The following is a 19,734-nucleotide window of genomic DNA, read 5'->3' as shown; positions in this document are numbered from 1 at the left end:
TAATAAATGCAGATAATTTGTCAAACAGCAATAACGTTTGAACACATATTACATACTTCAAAACAAAAAATTTAAGGCATCACAACACTTGCATATTACCCTGATTTTGAGTCTTAGACACTTGATAACTAAAAAAACTGTCCACATCTTTTACTGTGGGCTGATGGAGACTTTTGATATTTTGTATTTCTAGTGGTCCTGATCAAAAGATTTAGCCAAATCCACCAAGAACTATTTTCCATAAGGTTTGTATGGAATACTTCATCTTAAAAAAAAGGAAATTAAATTGATTTTATTAATTTATAATAATAATTTACAAAAACATTTTAATGAGTACTTATTTTCATTGTAACTTAATACAACCGATAATAGGTACTAGACCACCTCACTCTCAGAATTGCTTTCAAATACACATGCTTGATTTAAACAAATATTGGGTATTATGTTTAATATGTAGCTCGGCACAATGGTTTCCTTCAGATCAATCATTGTCTTTGCTTTTTTCTTTCAGAATTCTCCTCAACGAGGCTCCTGTCAGGATCGTTAACAGGATATTCAAAGACAAGAATATTACAATCCTCTGACCATTAAACTGATTTTTTAATTTGTGGCAGGTTGCATTATCCTGTTAAAGAATACAATGATTATCTCCAAAGGATTCTTCAATAATTGGTAATAACTTATGCTCGAGAACATCAACTTAATTATCAGAGTTCATAGTTCCATTTAAATGCACTGCCTGCTACAAAACTTTCCAAGCAGCTCACATCATCACTCCTCGAAGAAATTTAACTGCAAACTTTTGGCATTGTTTTTTAAATTTTCATCTGGTTTTTGCTTGATATTATAACCAAATCCAATATATACTCTGCCTTTGCCTGAGAATAAGTTATTACCCATTTCCAGTCATCTATACTCCACAGTTTATGGTTTCAAGGCTTAAAGCAGTCATGGCAGTGAAAAAAGAGAGTTCACACTGAAAAAAAGCTAATAGTGTTAAAGTGAACTAAGAGAGACATTATTTAAAAAAAACACACACACACACACACACACATTTTGTATCAATAACATTGCATATGATTATTAATTTTTTTAGTCCACTTAATAGCTGACTGAAAAAATTAAATACAAAAAATAGTTAGGCTCAGTTTATACTCCAGAAAAGTGACCAGCAAAACTGCATTAAGCCAAAATGGGCCCACATTAAGTTTTCATGTACTCCATTGGAGTTCCTACCATTATACAGCAAAGGAAATGGAAGAGTAACATAACTATCAGAATGCATCTCCATATAACATGCCAAATTTCAAATGCCATTTATTTCAAGGTACATTTTTTGATTTCTTGTTAAAAAAAATTTATAATTGAAGAAGATTTTCTTTTGTTTAAGTCATGCTGCAGTTTCTGCACTTCTCTTGTTTTCTCCTCTTCACCACACTGAATTTTCTTTGCACCTTCCAACAGCCCTTGGGCAAGATGTATCTCTTCAACATTGTTTTTCTCAACAGCATTTCGTAGTCTAGTAGCTTCATTAAACATTCTAGACCTCATTTTCCTTTGCATTTCTTCTTTTTTTTTTCTTCAGCTTAGCTTCAAGAATATCAATTTTCTTTATCTCCTGTTCAAGCTCTTTTATTTTATCCTCCTCTTCTTTTCTCTTTCTTCCTTCCTTATCCTTTTTTGTGCTTTTCTTCTTCTTTCAGTTTACTTTGTCCAAAAAAGCCTTGTAAGTAACATATGCATTGCGGGCTAACCCAAGTAACTTCTTTGTCATTGGCACCAAAAAGACATTATTGTTGTATACACAGAGTCCATCTTTTACTATCAACAATGAATTCATCATTCATTCTGACATAGAGTTCTGTCTTCTGTCAGAACCCATGCAGAAATGGAGAACTCTCTTTCAACATCTGCATTGCCATGACTGAGAGCCAACAATGCTTTGACTACTTTAACGACAGTTGGGTATTTTGGCATCATTAACCCGATATTTATTTATTTTTAAATTTTCACTGGAAATACCTGTGGGAAGACTATTTCCCTTTTCTTTCATCCCATATCAAAGCAAGAAAACAGTGCAGATGGTGATGGTCATTCCATTTGTAATTTAAGGTTATTGAAAGGAATTTTCTAGTCTGTTTATAACTTGATTCACTGTATTATACTCCAAAAACGGGTCTTGTTTTTGCTTTAAAGATAGCTGAGGTGGAAAAGGAAACTTCTTACCAAGTCTTGATTTAAAATAGTTCATAAATATGGGCTGACGGAATACGACTTACAGAGTGAGTAATATTCTTTTCAGTTTCTTTACAAACATTATCAATGTTTGTCATAATGGAACAATAATTGTAATTAAACTGGATTAAGTGCAAGACTCTAGAAACTTGTTTTTAACTTTGTGTGTTTCTTGTTCATTGGAATGTGCTTTAGTGACTCTGGAGTCAGATTTTGTAAAATTCAGATATCAGAATCTTTATTGTGAGATTAATTGAAACAGAAACAATAGAATGCATTAATAAAAATATAAAGATAGTTATAGATAAAAAGATAAATAAAAATATAAAATACCATTTTCCCTAATACAGTATGTTTCTGTATGTTTTTGTCAATAAAGTATCGATGGTCTAATTCTTTAGAGCTATAAAAATAAACTTTCACAAAAAATAAAATTTCTGAAGAAAGCATGTATATTTGAAAGTAATGTATCGGCAAGTGATACTTATGGCCAGGGGTTGTAAATTAAAAAAAAAATTTTTTTCCCTATTACATTAGAAATAACATTAAGGATTCTTAAAAACATTTTTATAAGTTATTTGTAGATAGATAGTTGAATTATACCATTTGATCAAACAATTAGTTTACTTGCAAGTAGCAGACTTGGCAACACGTACCAGCCATGTTTCACAAAACATCCGAATTTTGTTATACATTACTAGAAAACAATTTCGAACACATTTATACCACAGATTTAGGAGACAGCATTTGAAACTCCACATTGGCATTACCAAGCCTACTCTTTCCAAGTAAACTTTCTGTTATCACCCTGTACTATTATAGTTCAATAACCATACTTTAATTTGAAAAGCCACAGATTAGATGAAACTATGTTTTAATCTTTCATACATAGATGGAGCAATCTCTCATTCATAATATACAAACCAATTAATTCAGCAATTTGTTTAGAAAAAATTTCTATGTTATACATTGTTATGGTCAGCATAAAATAATTGCATTTTCTTAACATTCTTTAATTAAATTTCAATTAAAAGTCAGTTGCTTATCTTAAATAGTATTTACAATTATGATAATATGAAAGTAGTTTTTACTATGATGGTTAACATAAAATTGCTTAATATTTTACATACCTAGATTCTTCATCTTGAATTCCGTGAGTGGGAACGATATCTTTCAAAGGACGAACTCTGGACTGTGCCTGTCTCCAATGGGGTGGGGTTTCACTACCCGATCGTGTTCCAGAAGGTGATGGAGTTCTGTATCTCTAATACATTAAAACAAAATCACATTTCATTAATAAATTTTAGAAAATTATTTTATATGTAGACAAACTTAAAGCTTATCAATGATTTACAAGTTTTTATCCAAACCTTTCCTAAGATAGACTCAAAAGATTTAAACATTCTGTTATTTTTCATCTTTCATAAAAAAAGTGCAAATATATGGACTTTCATATCATTTACTAACAAAAAATTTCTGTGCTTGATAATTGTATAGACATTTACAAAAGTCTATCATTAAAAAGAGAATTCAAATGTACAACTACAACAAAATAATGGAATATTGTAATTATAAAAACACTTTTGTTATTTTAAGTATTAACACTGCATTAATAAAGAACTCAACAGATATAATAAAGAAAATAAAAAAATGACCTTTATTTTAGTACTTTTTAAGATAAAAACGTTTGTTAATAACATCTGTTGTATCTGAACATAAGTGTTAGCAATTAATACTCCACTAGTGAGCAAGAAAACAACCTTTTTACTATCTTGTCAGTTATCCATCTGTGACTGTAAAGAACAAAGTGTTTCTGATTACAAACTTGTGTGTGTGTCATCTGTATCTCCTTTCAATTATAAAATTGACAAAGAGGTAAAAATCAAGTAATATATTAATGCATCTTGGATTTGGAAACCCTTCAAAGTTACCAGTCTTTGATCCACCAGGACTGTAAGTCACATCACATGTTGATTGTTGGAAGAGGTGTCTTGAATGGTGCCTGACTGCCTTAAACCTAACCGCATCTAGTCAAATGTATAATTCTTCTATGTTCGGAAGGAGAGGCACTTCCTGACAAAGTGGGAGGACTGGCTAACCCCGGGACAAACTACAATGAGACAATTGTAGCTTTGGATGCACACTTCTCGCCATCAGTTAATATGGTACTTGAACAATATCAGTTCCAGCAACTGTCTCAAATGTCAAAGGAAATTATCAACACTTTTGCAACCACAATCCAACAGTCAGCAAAGAATTGTAATTTTGGCAACCTACAAGATAAAATATTTACAGTACAAATTGTCAGCAAATGTACAAGTTCAGTTCTTTATAAGTAATTTCAAGAGTTGGATTAACCTTAGATAAGGCACTACAAATAGGAAAAGTTTTGATGCTAGTGAAAGTCAATTGAGAATCTTGGAAACAAAGCTTGATCTCTCAATATGGCCATTACAGATAACATATTTATTTTATCCAAATTAATATTCTTTCCGTAATTCCCACATCTCTTATTTCCTTCATTAATTTTGATAAAAAGTAAACCACGAAAACTTATTTAAAACTATTTATAAACCAAATAATCAAGGTGGCCACACGACCAACATAGTTAAGGGTTCAGCCTACACCATGATGAAGGACCACAGAAAATTTTCACAGGCAATCTCTTCCGAATGTCAGGTCTCATTTCTCGACATTAGGCCGCCACCATCATGGACCTGGCCAAACCCACAATAGATTAAGAGGAAAAAAGTCCTCTTAGTTTCCACAGGGATGAAAAAAAGAGGGGAACAAACGTGCAAAATAGCAAACTAGCTGCATAAAAATCGAGAGCTTAAACATGTGCTTTTAGCCTTAAACTTCACAACACTACATTTTTGTCATTTGTATCCAAAAAGAATTCAAAGTACACAAACTATTTTAATCTTTACTTCTACTTTTAATGTTTTTAAAATATTAAATCTAAATTTACAAAATATATTGTTAAAATCAAATAAATTATACCATAAATCCTCTCCCTTTAATCTTCCTTCCAGATCTTGAAATTGTTGGTCGTCGCGTGTAAGTAAACGAATCAGACCTAAAATTACTTCTGCATAAAATAAAAAATTTATTGTTATTAATAACTATTATTAATACTAGATTTATAGTGGAATATGATTAGACTCTAACTTCATTTACTAAAAACTAAGTACTTCAATTTTGAAGAATTCTGTTTTTTTAATACAATGCATGCTATAATGAATATTAACATTTTTAAGCCTGATGGTCATATTAAAGCCAAATGACTGCTGGATTAGACTGGGCCATATTATTGCTACTATTAAGCAAAGATTGGACGTAACTTAACTGGCAACACATCCGTCCAGTAAGCAGCAGTTGCAGGTTGAAATCCTACTCTGGGTCAATTCTTTTCTTCCAGAACCTTCTAAATTAATAAATAAATATTAATTTAATTATAATTATTAAATTTAATAAGAGATGGCTACCTCTAGGCCAAATTGCTTAGCATTTTAATTATTAATAGCAGCAGTAATATAGCCTGATCTAATCTGGCAATCATTTGGCATGCTATAATGTATTGAGAATATATTTTAGTAAGAGTTTTACTTTTCTTAAATAATTCATTGAAAACACTTATCATCAAAACAAGATGGCCAGGTGGCCGAGGAGATAAGTGTCAGCCTACCATTCCAGAAGACCAGAGTCAAATCCACACAAAAGAATCCCAGGAATTTTTTAATTATTATTGTCTACTAGGACTAGGACTTCCTTATAGTAAGAGGACTTATATTGGTGTAATCTACTGAACACAAAGAGGAACCAGTAGTCAAAAGACAGACGAAGTAAAATATTTTGTGCATCAATTCTTCTGGCATGTCACTTTGGGTGTACAGTACATGCTGTAAATTCACCACCCATGATCTAAAGTATTATGATACTTTTAAATTTAAAAATAACCTTAAGAATTATTTACTATTTGAATGAACTGTCCAAGTATTAATATTCTAACATTATATTCTTTCCATTTATACATGTCCCTTTGTTTTTGCTGTTTTGTATTTTGTTTATATTTAACTTTAGCTACAATATCAGAATAAAAATTGACTATAATTTACAATAGCATTTGATAGGGTCCTAAGATTCAATACCTGCTAGTATATAAATATTTGAAAGTACTGTACATATCAGTCTGATAAGTCAACGTCAGTTTATTACACAAACACAAATGACGATTACAGGTGATTTTGAGACTTCAGACCACTTGCTCTTTTATACATCACACTAAATTTGTACATTTTCGGCTGACAAACAAATATTACTACCTATTGCATGGTGACAATTTTTGCTGTTTGTCTTCTATTTCACACAATCTATAGAGTTTTAACATTTTAAATGATGTTTTATGCATTGTAACTTATTCCCTGTAAAAAAACTAAAACTTTATTATCTTAATAAGAGACTATAATTTTTCTTTTTAAATCTTTGAATGTAACTAGTTACATTCAAAACAAAAATTATGAAGAAACAATATGCCTTTATTCTTTTATTTTATATACAGGGTGTCGCAAAAAAGTATTCTTCCTGGAAATGAGTGAGAGGCCTTGTTGAGATAAGCAAAACACAGAGTAACATATTGCAAAATTTGTCATAGTTACCAAAATATTGAGATTGAAGGTTGAGGCTGAGGTTAAAGTTGCAAATTTGAACCCACATTTTTTCAAGAACTATGCTATAGTTATTGCTATTTAACTCTTTAAGAACTACAATTTTTGTTTTTACTACGTATTTGTAGACTGAATAGATTTTACTCTAAGAATATACTTCAGTGGGGACATATGGCTTAGTTTCTCCCCAGTTGTGGAACAGATCGAATATATTATCAGGGATTTGCCATTTGTGAAGTTTTGTGACATTTTGTTGCTATTTTTGTCAATATTTTTAAAATTAACATGATTTTAAATGTTATCTTTTGTATATAATGAGAAACGTTCATTTTTTGCTTATACAGTAGAGCATCGATTATCCGACTTAATTGGGGACTGGGGTTGGTCGGATAACCGAAAAGTATGAAAAAATACATTATTAGTATATTGTATTAGGCCTGGTTTAAATACTAGCCTCCTTTTCATGGTCGAGCCAGTGCTGCCAGCTAAAACATGCAAAAATTTAACAAAAATAATATTAAAGTAGCTAAGACATAACCAAATATTGTAGCGCCGCATCACTAGCGGACATTTGAATTTGCCGACTAGAACGAGGTCGGTTAACCGATAAGTCAGTTAATCGGGGATCGGATAATCGATGCTCTACTGTATATGAAATAAATTATATATTAGTAACTCGTCTTCTACAAATAGATAAATAATTTTCATCGAATATGATAAGTTTCAATAAAATGTTCCATAAATCTTTTAAAAATGTCATAAAAAATATTAAAATATATGCAAAAATGAATATAAAGTAATTATAACAAGAAATAACATATTATAACATAAGATTAATACAAAAATGATAAACAAAAAGAAGACAGAAAAAACTGTAAATAACATTTCATTCAACAATACAATAATATTTAATTTATATAAAAAAATATACAGTACAGTAGAGAGTCGTTTATCCGAGCCCCGGTTACCGAAATGCCAGTTATCCAAATGCTTTCCAGTCAGACTGTGTCGTGCTGAATCGAACTTTTTTGATACTTTGAACTTTTAAAGTATAATTTTTATGTTTTTATATTTTTCAATATATTTATTTTGTTTCTACAAAATAAAGAAATAATTTTTAATGATACAATAGCCTCGATTATTATTATAAAAATTTTTGTTGCGCTTAAAATCAACGAAAATTCAACACGAAGCGACACGCAACAGAGAAAAATTTCAACATCGGACAGGTTAATATATTTTTTCGTGCATAATCGGTTATCCGAACAACCCCAGTCCCCAATTGATTCGGATAAACAACTCTACTGTATATACAAAACAACAAAGATTTTATAAACATAACCAACTGATATTCAATATCACTCTTAAATGAAAATGAACTCAACTGAGCGGGACGGAAGTAAACAAAATGTAAAAAATTTGTATATCAAAACCAGTAAAACAACTTTTCTACTTTGTCTTGAACGGATTAAGCCGATTTAGGCCAACTTTGTGTTTAAAGAGTTAAACTATAATGTTAACACGTTAACTGCCACCTGTAATATGATATTTTGCGTTTTATCAGGCTAACTGTAATATGATATTTTCCATCTTTTCAGGCCACAATGAGAAAATTTGATATTTAATATTTTATTATGATATAAATAAAAGGGTCATTATATAACAGTCGGTAGAGTGAAGATAAAAAAAATATATCAGGTTACAACAGATGACTGGCCATCGTATGGCCTGAAACCGGAGACTATAAGACCATGAAATATTTAATATTAATTACTTTATTATGTAACAAAAGAGAATAATTAAACTAGTTTTCGATATTTTTTTCCTTTTAACTATTCACTATTAGATATAAAATAGCTTTTTATTAAAAAAACTACGACCGCCGGCCGTCGGACCACTTCTGAGGCCATACGACGGCCGGCAGTCGGAAACAAACTTCATAGACATCCGCGAGAGGCCACAACTAGGATGTAAAACAACGTCTTACGAAGCCAGGATAATTTAACCTTGAGTGAAACTACATTGGTTATTACGACCACAGGCGGTCGTATGGCTCTGTACGGCCTTGACTAGAACGACCGCCGGCGCGTCGGATGGCTCTGTACGGCCTTGACTAGTACGACCGCCGGCGTGTCGTATGGCAGTTAACGTGTTAAAGATACACATTTATTGAACTGAACACCATTTTAGAACAAGAAAAAATACAGTATTACTCACTGTATTTTGCACAAAACTTTCAGTAAAAAGACATTTCCAGGTTATTTTAGAATCACAGTGCTGCCAGTTTAGAGAGGAAAAAACCATAATGACAAACTTTTTGTGATTGCTTTTCAATCTGTTCTTCCTTTTTCAGTCGTGGTTCAACAATTGGCAGATCTGCAATGTCTGTCCATTCTAGCACATTTGGCAAAACTTTAACCTCAAATATTTTGGCAACTATTGCAAATTTGCAAATGTATTACTCTATGTTTTTTGCTTATCTTGACAAATTCTATCACCCATTTCCAAGAACACTTTGCAACACCCTGTATACTTCTAGAAACACATTACAACCAAAAGATGGTGATTACTTGCATTTAAAACAGCTTCATAAAAATAACTTTGCAAACTTATTCAACACAATTAATGCTTCTAATATACAATGAACATATTATTGTTAAAGAAAATAATTTTGTATTTTTCTAGTATAATCTTTCTATTAAAAAAGATTTGTGATTCATTTTTATATATCACATCCCACTATAATTTCATTTAAGAAAGCACACACTTGCATACATACCGTCTATCGCCGTCACCTATCGGAGGAGACCTTCTTAAAAGGAAACTATTAGCAGGTACCTCCGGAATTTCTTCAGGACAAATGCTGCATTCTGTGTCTACCGTATCTTTTTTCTCATTTTCCTTAATGCTATTATATTCAAAAATCATCAAAAATTATATTCTAAATTTTATTTAAATTTCTAAAATTATTCACTTGTCACATAACCAAAACCTAGTATTTATAAACAAGTATAAGTATTATAAAAATTAAACTATTCGTTATTTGTAGAAGGAAAAAGTTTTTTCTTGATAATTGCATTTATTTTATTGAATTTTGGAGTTAACTTTGACATTATACAGGAAGTATTTTCATATATTCCCACCTTGAAATGTTAATTTATATCATTAACTAAGCACTAATTATCATATTAATTATACAGATTCAGTTATACTTACATTTCACTAATAAAACCAAATAAGATAGTTTATTTATTGAAAAAACACACAGTAAGCGAGAAAAATAAATATAATTGATATCATTTCATGCCCATCTTTAATATTGATAGCATTAAAATTTCCTGTCTTCAGCAAAGCATGTAACAGAAACAAGCAATGTAATATACTTTTTAAATGTTTACATAAATAACACAAGTCATTTACAATCTCACTTCTTTAACCTTAACACGTTAACTGCCACCTGTAATATGATATTTTGCATTTTATCAGGCTAACTGTAATATGATATTTTCCATCTTTTCAGGCCACAATGAGAAAATTTGATATTTAATATTTTATTATGATATAAATAAAAGGGTCATTATATAACAGTCGGTAGAGTGAAGATAAAAAAAATATATCAGGGTACAACAGATGACTGGCCATCGTATGGCCTGAAACCAGAGACTATAAGACCATGAAATATTTAATATTAATTACTTTATATGTAACAAAAGAGAATAATTAAACTAGTTTTCGATATTTTTTCCTTTTTTTAACTATTCACTATTAGATATAAAATAGCTTTTTATTAAAAAAACTACGATAGCCGGCCATCGGACCACTTCTGAGGCCATACGACGGCCAGCAGTCGGAAACAAACTTCATAGACATCCGCGAGAGGCCACCACTAGGATGTAAAACAACGTCTTACAAAGCCAGGATAATTTAACCTTGAGTGAAACTACATTGGTTATAGCGACGACGGGCGGTCGGATGGCTCTGTACGGCCCTAACTAGTACGACCGCCGGCGCGTCGGATGGCTCTGTACGGCCCTAATTAGTACGACCGCTGGCGTGTCGTATGGCAGTTAACGTGTTAAATACACTAAGAGTAGCCAACAGATAAAACTTAAGAGTTAAAATAAAAATACCCAAATAAATAAGTATAAAAAAAGTTTGTAAGCTTATGTAAAATGAAATCTATCTGTCTTTCTAACCTTATTTTCATAGATAGAAATTTAGAATTAGCATTTTTCTATTGGAAATAATACAAGGTGCCTGAAAAGTTACTGTGCAGTGGAAAAAGTTGAAGTGAAGTTTTACATATGATATTGCAGTTTCTCCTATGGCAAATGACAAAAATATCTCTCAGATGCCCCAAAATCTGAGAAAGTGAGGCCCAGAGACCTAGTGGGTCAAATTCCATCAGAGATTATGCAATCAGCAAAGAAGTCTCCCAAAAACCAAAATGTCTGCAAGCAAGGAGTGATGCCACCTACCGAAAAGTGGAAATGAGGTACGTACAACTTACAGGCCTGGTATTTGATGCTATATGTCTAACTTTAAACGTCATTACAAATTTCTCACTACACAACTTTTTGGACACCCTGTATCATCTTATATCTTAAGTATGTTTAGAAAATGCTTAAGATATAAGCATAATTGTTTTTTAGCTATTCTGTGACAGTTTATACACTAATATGAATGTTCATATGCATATTAAATTACAAATTGTATCTTATTTGTAAGAAAATTATACATTTACATTTATAAAAGTGTAGAATTTTTAAATTTTTATTGAAAGACAAAGCCAGTAAACTGAAATATCACATTCATCTTTTTCTGCAATATACAAAAAATGAAGTATTTCATACAACATACTTCATTATAATTTTATAACTGGAATAATAACTATATTGAAATAACTAAATCAAAACTGGAAATATGTTCAAATTTATTTTGAATAATTAGGTAAAGTACAATACCTAATTATAGGTATTGTAAATAATACAAAGAGAAACCCATTAATATATAAACATAATGATAATTAGCAATCTCAGTTTTATATGTAGTAAAAAGAATAGATCATATAGCCATTCTACTGATAATCACTTTCATTTATATTTAATCCCTAAGTTAGCCCATTTAAAATGCCTGTCATCTACAACATTTAAAAACTAAGTTTCAATACTTAAATAAAATCTACCTCTTCTCTTGATGTTTCTTCTCTTTTTTATGCTTTTTGGAATGTTTCTTGTGCTTTTTCTTCTTCTTTCTCTTCTTTTTCGATTTATCATCTGACGTATCATCAGTGTCGCTGTTGGACGATGCCGAACCTGACTCTTCTTTTTTTCGTTTTTTATCTACAATTTTGATACCATAAATTATTTAAAATTTTTGCATTTAATAAAACTTCTAAACAAAATAAAAAATAAATACAAAGAACAATGCTAAGGCTAATAGTTAGCAAAATTAAGACAATGAATGTCAACAGTTGACTTTTCACCAATTTAAAGCTCCAAAAGTTAACCGGTTGGACTGATTACTGATCACCATCATTAACTTAATTCTACTGCCCATATTAATTTACTTATGACTTATCGTAAAATAAAGTTCTTTGAGAATTAACGTTTACTATTAAAAGGCATTTCTGCCATCAGCATTAAACATTTTTGTTATTGTAAGCATTTATAGAATCTTTCATTAGTTTTTGTAATCATCAATTATTATAATCATTTTGGTTTGGTTCTAATGTTTTTCCAATAAGCAGCATCCACTGTATACTAAATCATAAACATTTAAAACAAAGGAAATCAAAATAATATTAATATTTAAATACCTTTAGGTTTGAGTTTCAGAACCAATTCTCCACAGTTCCCTATTTTGACGTCAACGTAGGGGCGACTTGACTGATCCGTCTTCTGGTTTTCTATTTCCGATACTACTTCTTGTCCCGATATTACACGTCCAAAGACGACGTGGACTCTAAAATACCATCGTGCGTGTTTAATTTGTTTGATATTGCCAATACAATTGTGATTAAGAAATGTTCTCTTACCCATCGAGATGAGGTGCCGGCTGGGTTGTACTGCAACGAGAACAGGGCACGTCAGATCACTTCCCTCTTTACGGGGATTCATGTAGCACTGTAAGACTCTGTTTACAACAGATTTATACACTCAGCCCTTTAAGCCTATCGCTATTCTAATATTTAAATTCTATATCTTTTTCTCATCCTATCACTTGACATTTACTTCTCCCAATTAAAACTAATGACCTTATCTTAAATGTCTTTTTCTTTATAAATATTTTTCTATTTTTTATTTTCCCACCCCAAGTTTACTCACATGAAAAACTGTGATCCATTGGTATCTTTTCCTCTGTTGGCCATCGACAGTAAATACGGCTGATCATGCTTCAATTCAAAATTTTCATCTGAAATATATTTTGAAGTATTTATCAATATTATGAATTATTTTTTTGCAACTATAATAATAAATCAACAATTTTTTTAATGAAAGCTTTCATCTATGTGAGAGATAAAGAAATTTTTTAAAAATTTCGAACTTGTCAAAAAGTAAGTCAATCATCATCATCAAGATCTTCAAATATACTTAATCCATTGAAATTTTTGTTGTGGTAATAAATATTAAAAATTTTTTCATAAAGGATATAGTTGTCATCATCCCTTTGTCCCGTCTAGACACAGTTAGCTTTATCAGTCTAGACTATCCTATTACTAACAACTTCTTCCTCTATTACTAATTTTAATATATCCTTCCCACAAGTAGTTTCCAAAATTTGTTCAGTTTATCTTTATCATTCTCAAATCTTAAATTTAAGTTCTTGATGCTCTAATACTTCCACTTCTTTTCTCATAATGTAACTTCACCAACCAACTCATTCCCCATAGTTTATTATCTATACCCTTTCACCTGTAAAATTTATAGTAAAAATATTTCTGACAGAATCTTTCAACATTACACTCATTATTCTAAGCACTCTGATATCAGTTTTCATAATTTATATATCCTTTACGATAAATAGATTAAAATTTTGAGGATAACTGGCCAAACTATTGTCCTATAAAACTTTTCAATTGCAAAGAAATCCATTAGTCTGCCACCATTTTTTGTCATTTTATATTTATCTGAACTGTCATATTACTTCTAATGCTTGTTGCAAATATTTATAATCCTAAATATTTGAATTTATTAATCTGTCTCTTATCTATTCTCATAAACTTATCCTTACAAATTTTTCAAACTCCTCCTTATTCCTAATCTTTTCTAGTTCCTCCTATCACCTTAATCAACATAATCACACATTAAGTGATTTAATTGACATCAAAGTTCAGGCTTAATTGTTCATAACATATATCTATGAAATTATATAATCTGAAAACAACACACCACAATTCATCTCTGATTACTTCCTACAATGTATCATTTAATGGTAATATAAAAAGGAGAGACAAAGTTGACCTATGACAAATTTATATTCCTGCCTTAATTTTTTTTTTGTACCACACTGCCTTACTTTAATGTTTTTTCCAGCATTCTATACATATAATTAATTAATATACTACTTCTCATGTCTTTCCTCCTAAGAACATCCTATATAGATTCCTTACAATCCTTACCATAAACCTTTACCAAATCTACAAATATCACAAATAAATTCTTCCCAATTTCCTTGATTTTCTACTACAGTAGTAGCCTAACTATGAATACTAAATTTTCATTGTTGATCTGCTGACAAAAACCACTGATTATTACCTATGCTAGTCCTATTTCTGTTTTATTTTTCCATCTTATTAATGAGCATAATGTTGTTAATTTTAAAGAACATGTTTTGATTTTTATAAATTATATTTGGTGACAACAACTTGCCAAATCCCAGGAATAAAGCAAAAATAAGTTTTAAAATTAATAAGTGATCAGAACATAATCATATGAAGATGATTAATCTAAACAATTTATAGTAACTTCTGTATTCGAGCACATTTTTTTCACTGCACGTGCAGTTTGAACTTCAAAGCATCATTCAAACTCCAACGTAAATTTTTGTCAAATTTCGCATTTGAAATCTGACGCATTCGAAGTATGAGGCACCACTGTATATTTATTTACAGGAAACTAACGGAAGACTAAATGCTTATCATAAAATAAATTTTATTATTAGGAAAAATAGAATTCAATATAACAATCCTTTTAAAATAATAAAAATGTGAATACATTTATCTGCATTATTAATGTATAGATAGCATATAGCTTACACAGTATATGATTAAATAAATAAATAAATAAATTACATAGTACCTTTAAAGGTTCCTCCATATATTGACTCTCCTCCACTTCCATTTCCTAGAAAAGTGTTTTAAGGAAATTAATTCATCAAATCTCATGCAAAAAAGACAGCAATTGTGAAAATTCACCTGCAGTTCCGACAATTACATCATGTTATTCACAAACAATTCTACTCTGAACAAACTCCTTGAGCTTTTTTATAGGATACTGGGGTAGCAATTTTAAGGCATTCTGATGATATTATATGGTATGAAATTGAATCACAGCTGTAATCATTCACATATCTGTCTGAGACAAAGCTGTATGCAGAGTTCTGAAGCAATCAGACAATTCTATCTGGGTGTATAAGGTTTTTTTTTTTTTTGGTCAACAAGTTTATTCTGGAGTGAGCTAAACAGGTATTTTTACAGATTTTTTAAACAAAACTTTATAATAGAAAGAACAGTCATAAATCAGAAATTTCCAAGCAAATTGAAATTATAACTAATACACAGACTTTTCACACAACAAACAAGTAACAGTCCTCTTGGGTCAAACACATTTCTTTCAGCAGAAAGAAGGAAAAAACAACTGAATTGGTTGTGAAAAATGTTTTTAGCTATGTTCTTTTATTACCATACAAAATATAATACAACCGAAGTGATTTGAAAATTATTTACTCTAAGTGATTTAAAAGTCAAATTTTCTAAACAAATTCTGAGAAACTTAAATTATTTGAAATATTCTGTACAATAAGGTAATTATGATTATCAACAGGTATGAATGTTCCTGTATCCTCAAATAAAGATTTAAAACTTCCAATATTAGCTTTAAACTCTTATCATAATTCAAACAACAATTAAAGCAAATATTTACTTTTCAGATTAAAAACAAACTTGCTTTCAAAATTATAACCAAATTAAAAAGAAAACAATTACAATTTATTTTTTAAATAAAGTCTATGGTAAACACTTTGTAGTTAAAAATATTTTTGAAAATTAATTGTGTTCTTAAACTGTGTAGTATCAGTTCAAAAATGCACATTTTCAAAAAGCTAGATACAAAATTCATGAACTAAATAATGCGGATTTACAGATTTGAATTGCAAACAGCTCGTAAAAGTCACTAGATCTTTAATAATTAACACGACTGCATTTATAAAATGCATGCTTACCAGCTGAAAAATCTCCTCCTTGAATCATGAAATTCTTCACTACGCGATGAAAAATGACACCTTTATAATGAGCAGGTTTTCCAGTTGTCTTCCCAATTCCCTTCTCTCCTATATTGAAAACATTATATAAAAATCATTCTCGGAAAGTTTATAAAGTTTCGTTGTATAAATGAGTATGATTTAATATTTATAAAATAGATAAAATACCTGTACATAATGCTCTGAAGTTCTCACATGTTATGGGGCATACATCCGAAAAAAGTTCAAATACAATTCTTCCAACTGTAAATTGGAATAATTTTGTAAACAGTATAAAAGACTATTATATAGCATGATTTATCAATATAAATATCAAAATTTTATTTTATTTTTTGATCATTTATAAAAGCAATTAATTTGCAATAAACACAAGTTCTACTATCCACTATTTTCCACTTCTAAAAATTGTAAACTTTACAACTTATATTATTCTACATTATTTTTACAATATTTAAATACCGTATATCTTGGCAGATAAGACAAGCTTCAGATAAGACGAGGTATAAATTTTCGTTGACGTTTTATAGTTTTAGCATATATCTGTCCTATAAGACGACCCCCAAACTATCAACGGCCTATGAATTTAGTTTAGATCAGCGATCATCATCTGAATAACAACACTGTATAGCGTATATGGAATTATGTCCTATTTGTAATTTTTTGAATGAACAAATTTTATTTTCTTGCACTGTCTTGCGATTGTTGCAAACATTTGCACTGATTCAGCATTCGGGTAATGACCCTTGACTATTCACAAAAATGTCGTATGGACTATTCTATTTTGTGCACATACCCTACTCTCTACTAGTAAATAATTACGGTTTGTCCGTTTTTTATAATGGTTTTAATTTATAGGAATTTCAATCTAATTTCTTTTGTATCTGTCCTATAAGATGACCCCGGATTTTGGGGGCCTTTTTTTATGATTCAACTATCGTCTTATCTGCCAAGATATATGGTATGTATATTTTCATGCCAGCTTCATCCTTAGACCACTTAAAGTACAGTGGATTCTTGATCTATTGTTTTTTTGGCAGGACTCGAGGAGAAAAAAATGATTGATGTGGGAAAACAATTGACATGGGAAATTTATGACAATGTTTTTATTGTTTATCTTGTATAAAATGTGTATTTTCCAGTGATAGGCTTTCTGTAATACTAAATGATATGGAGCATGTGCACAGACATTCATTTATTCCAGAGGTCCCCAACTTATTTTTATCATGGAACCCTTTTCACCTTAATAAAAATGTTGGAACCCTGCAGATATCAATACTAGGTTGTCACTTTAACACCAAAACTAAAACCGATAGTAAAACTACAATTAAATATAATCAAAATTAATAAATTAGAATTAAAATCAAATCAATTGAAAATTAAAACAATGTTTTTAAAAACCATTTAAAAGTTGTTTTGAAATTTTTAAATTGTAAATCAAATTTATTTTTAAATTACCTTGTCAAACATTATATCATTATTTTGGTTTGTTCTATTACCAATAAATATGGCCCCACTCTTTATTAAGCTATAAATAACTTTAGTACATGTATAGTCTTGGATCATGTCCTCCTATCTTCATACAAGAACTTGATCTGAGACTAGAACAATTACACCACACCTCCCAAATCTGCATTGGCACATTGATACATCACTAGACTCAATGGATTTTATTGTCCCTAGAATTCCACATAACACAAGTTGGAAACCCCTGGTTTATTCTAGATTTTAAAAAATTGTTAAAAATGCTGAAATTTGTTCTATTTTCTTTTAGTAAGAATATTTGATGTATCGAATCTTTTCTTGCACTTGAAAATGATTCAGTAGAAGTGTCAAAAATATTAGTGAAATTATAAATTTTTGTCACTTACGATATGTTGATTCTCTTACGGAAAAGGGCTGTGACTTTTCTCATTTGTCTAGATGTGACCTCCCCTACCTCAAAACAACACAGATTTCACAGAGTTGCCAATCTTACAGGAGAAAATCATTGTATCAGCCCCTTTAAGTGAAATAATAATTTCACTTAAAATTATCGTTAATCCTTCATACTGACACCCTTTATCCGTAGAAATATTAACAAGGTTTGCCCTATGTCAGAATATCCTAAACTTTTTATTTGCAATCTCTTCTTACAACAAAAGAATTTAACATACCAAACATTAACAAATTATTATTAACAAATATGTAACATTCCTTTATATACTCTACTTATTTCATACATATAAACCTTAGTTTTTCCAAATTTTTTAAACTGTCTAAAATTTTTAGTCCACTCCTTGAGTGGTCGTGACTCCCTATGCCAAAAAAGTTTGTTCTAGACAGTCCACTAGATGGAAACTATTCTATAAGTACTACATTAATAGATTTTATTACATTTTGTACAAGTAGAAGCATAATGGCATTTCAACAGAACATTTATTTGCACAAATATTCTTTTCACATCAATTTGAATATTTTATCAGTAGGTCTAAAAGTATAACAATTAGCAATCTCAAGAAGTATGACAAAGGTGTGCCTTATATCTAAAAACTTCCAAAAATTTAGTAGCTCTCTAGTGGCAAAAAAGACATGAAATATCAACGAAAAGGTAATACAAGTGTACCTCAAGTTACGTCGTTCTCGATTATACGCCATTTGTCAAAAAAGTATATGGAAAAATAAAAATCAAGTTTAAGTCATTTTATTCGACTTTACATCCATCCAGTGGTGATATTCAAAATAGTTAACAAAGGGTTCGCTAGCAGAAAATTCTTCCCTGACAATCACCGACAAATGAAATAAAAGTTTTGGCTAGAAATAAATACAATACCTTTTCTCGCGATATATCTAGTAATCAGTGGCATATTTGGAACGTAACAAGCCCCGGGCGAAGACCAGGTAACAATAGTATATTAGTGCTGACGACCTTTTTTTTTAGGCAGAGAAATTTTTCACCCCAAATGGCACTGCTGATAATAGACAGGTGTCATCATCCGTCTCTCGAAATACAATATCCTTTTTATTTCGCCGTCCATAGCCCGACACGTGTTCCACGGCCATCTTGTATTATCTCGCGCGCGTGAGATTGTGGGATCTCTCTTATGACTGGATCTAGTTTCGAGAACTCTCTCGAATCGATCGCGATTAAACCTAGTTTCGGTCGAGAGAAGATCGCACCAAGACATAGTCCCCGACCTTGCTCACAATCTAGATTGAAATGCTCGGTGCGAACGGGGTATAAGGCTCTAGTTTAGTAGTATTACAGAGTATAATACGTATATTTTAATATATTTTTAAAAAAAAAACAAAACCACTGAGAAATGTTCCGTGTGTTTAACAAGGTTCGGAAAACTGAAAATTTTAACAACGGGTT

General features: G+C 30.5%; 2 protein-coding genes across 2 annotated transcripts in view; both read right to left on the bottom strand.

Annotated features, from left to right (window-relative positions):
- Positions 1-19,734, bottom strand: part of LOC136987102 (deoxyuridine 5'-triphosphate nucleotidohydrolase-like) — a 359,911-nt gene that overhangs the window by 294,353 nt on the left and 45,824 nt on the right. The gene's annotated exons all lie outside the window — the stretch shown is intronic.
- The window catches only part of Moca-cyp (nuclear cyclophilin protein Moca-cyp), a 54,859-nt gene that overhangs the window by 18,901 nt on the left and 16,224 nt on the right, over positions 1-19,734 (bottom strand). The window contains exons 3-13 of the mRNA XM_067284695.1: positions 16,551-16,625; positions 16,344-16,451; positions 15,203-15,247; positions 13,229-13,316; positions 12,940-12,969; positions 12,721-12,866; positions 12,088-12,244; positions 9,682-9,810; positions 5,239-5,326; positions 3,366-3,499; positions 2,569-2,638 (exon numbers count right to left, since the gene is read on the bottom strand). Coding sequence (XP_067140796.1) covers positions 2,569-2,638; positions 3,366-3,499; positions 5,239-5,326; positions 9,682-9,810; positions 12,088-12,244; positions 12,721-12,866; positions 12,940-12,969; positions 13,229-13,316; positions 15,203-15,247; positions 16,344-16,451; positions 16,551-16,625 — 1,070 coding nt within the window. The remainder of the gene's footprint in view (positions 1-2,568; positions 2,639-3,365; positions 3,500-5,238; positions 5,327-9,681; positions 9,811-12,087; positions 12,245-12,720; positions 12,867-12,939; positions 12,970-13,228; positions 13,317-15,202; positions 15,248-16,343; positions 16,452-16,550; positions 16,626-19,734) is intronic.

Source organism: Centruroides vittatus, unplaced genomic scaffold, assembly GCF_030686945.1.
Source record: "Centruroides vittatus isolate TY-2023 unplaced genomic scaffold, ASM3068694v2 scaffold_1444, whole genome shotgun sequence".
Taxonomy (NCBI): Eukaryota; Metazoa; Arthropoda; class Arachnida; order Scorpiones; family Buthidae; genus Centruroides; species Centruroides vittatus.
Note: the sequence above shows the minus strand (reverse complement) of the source record. Positions and strands in the feature narration are given on the sequence as shown.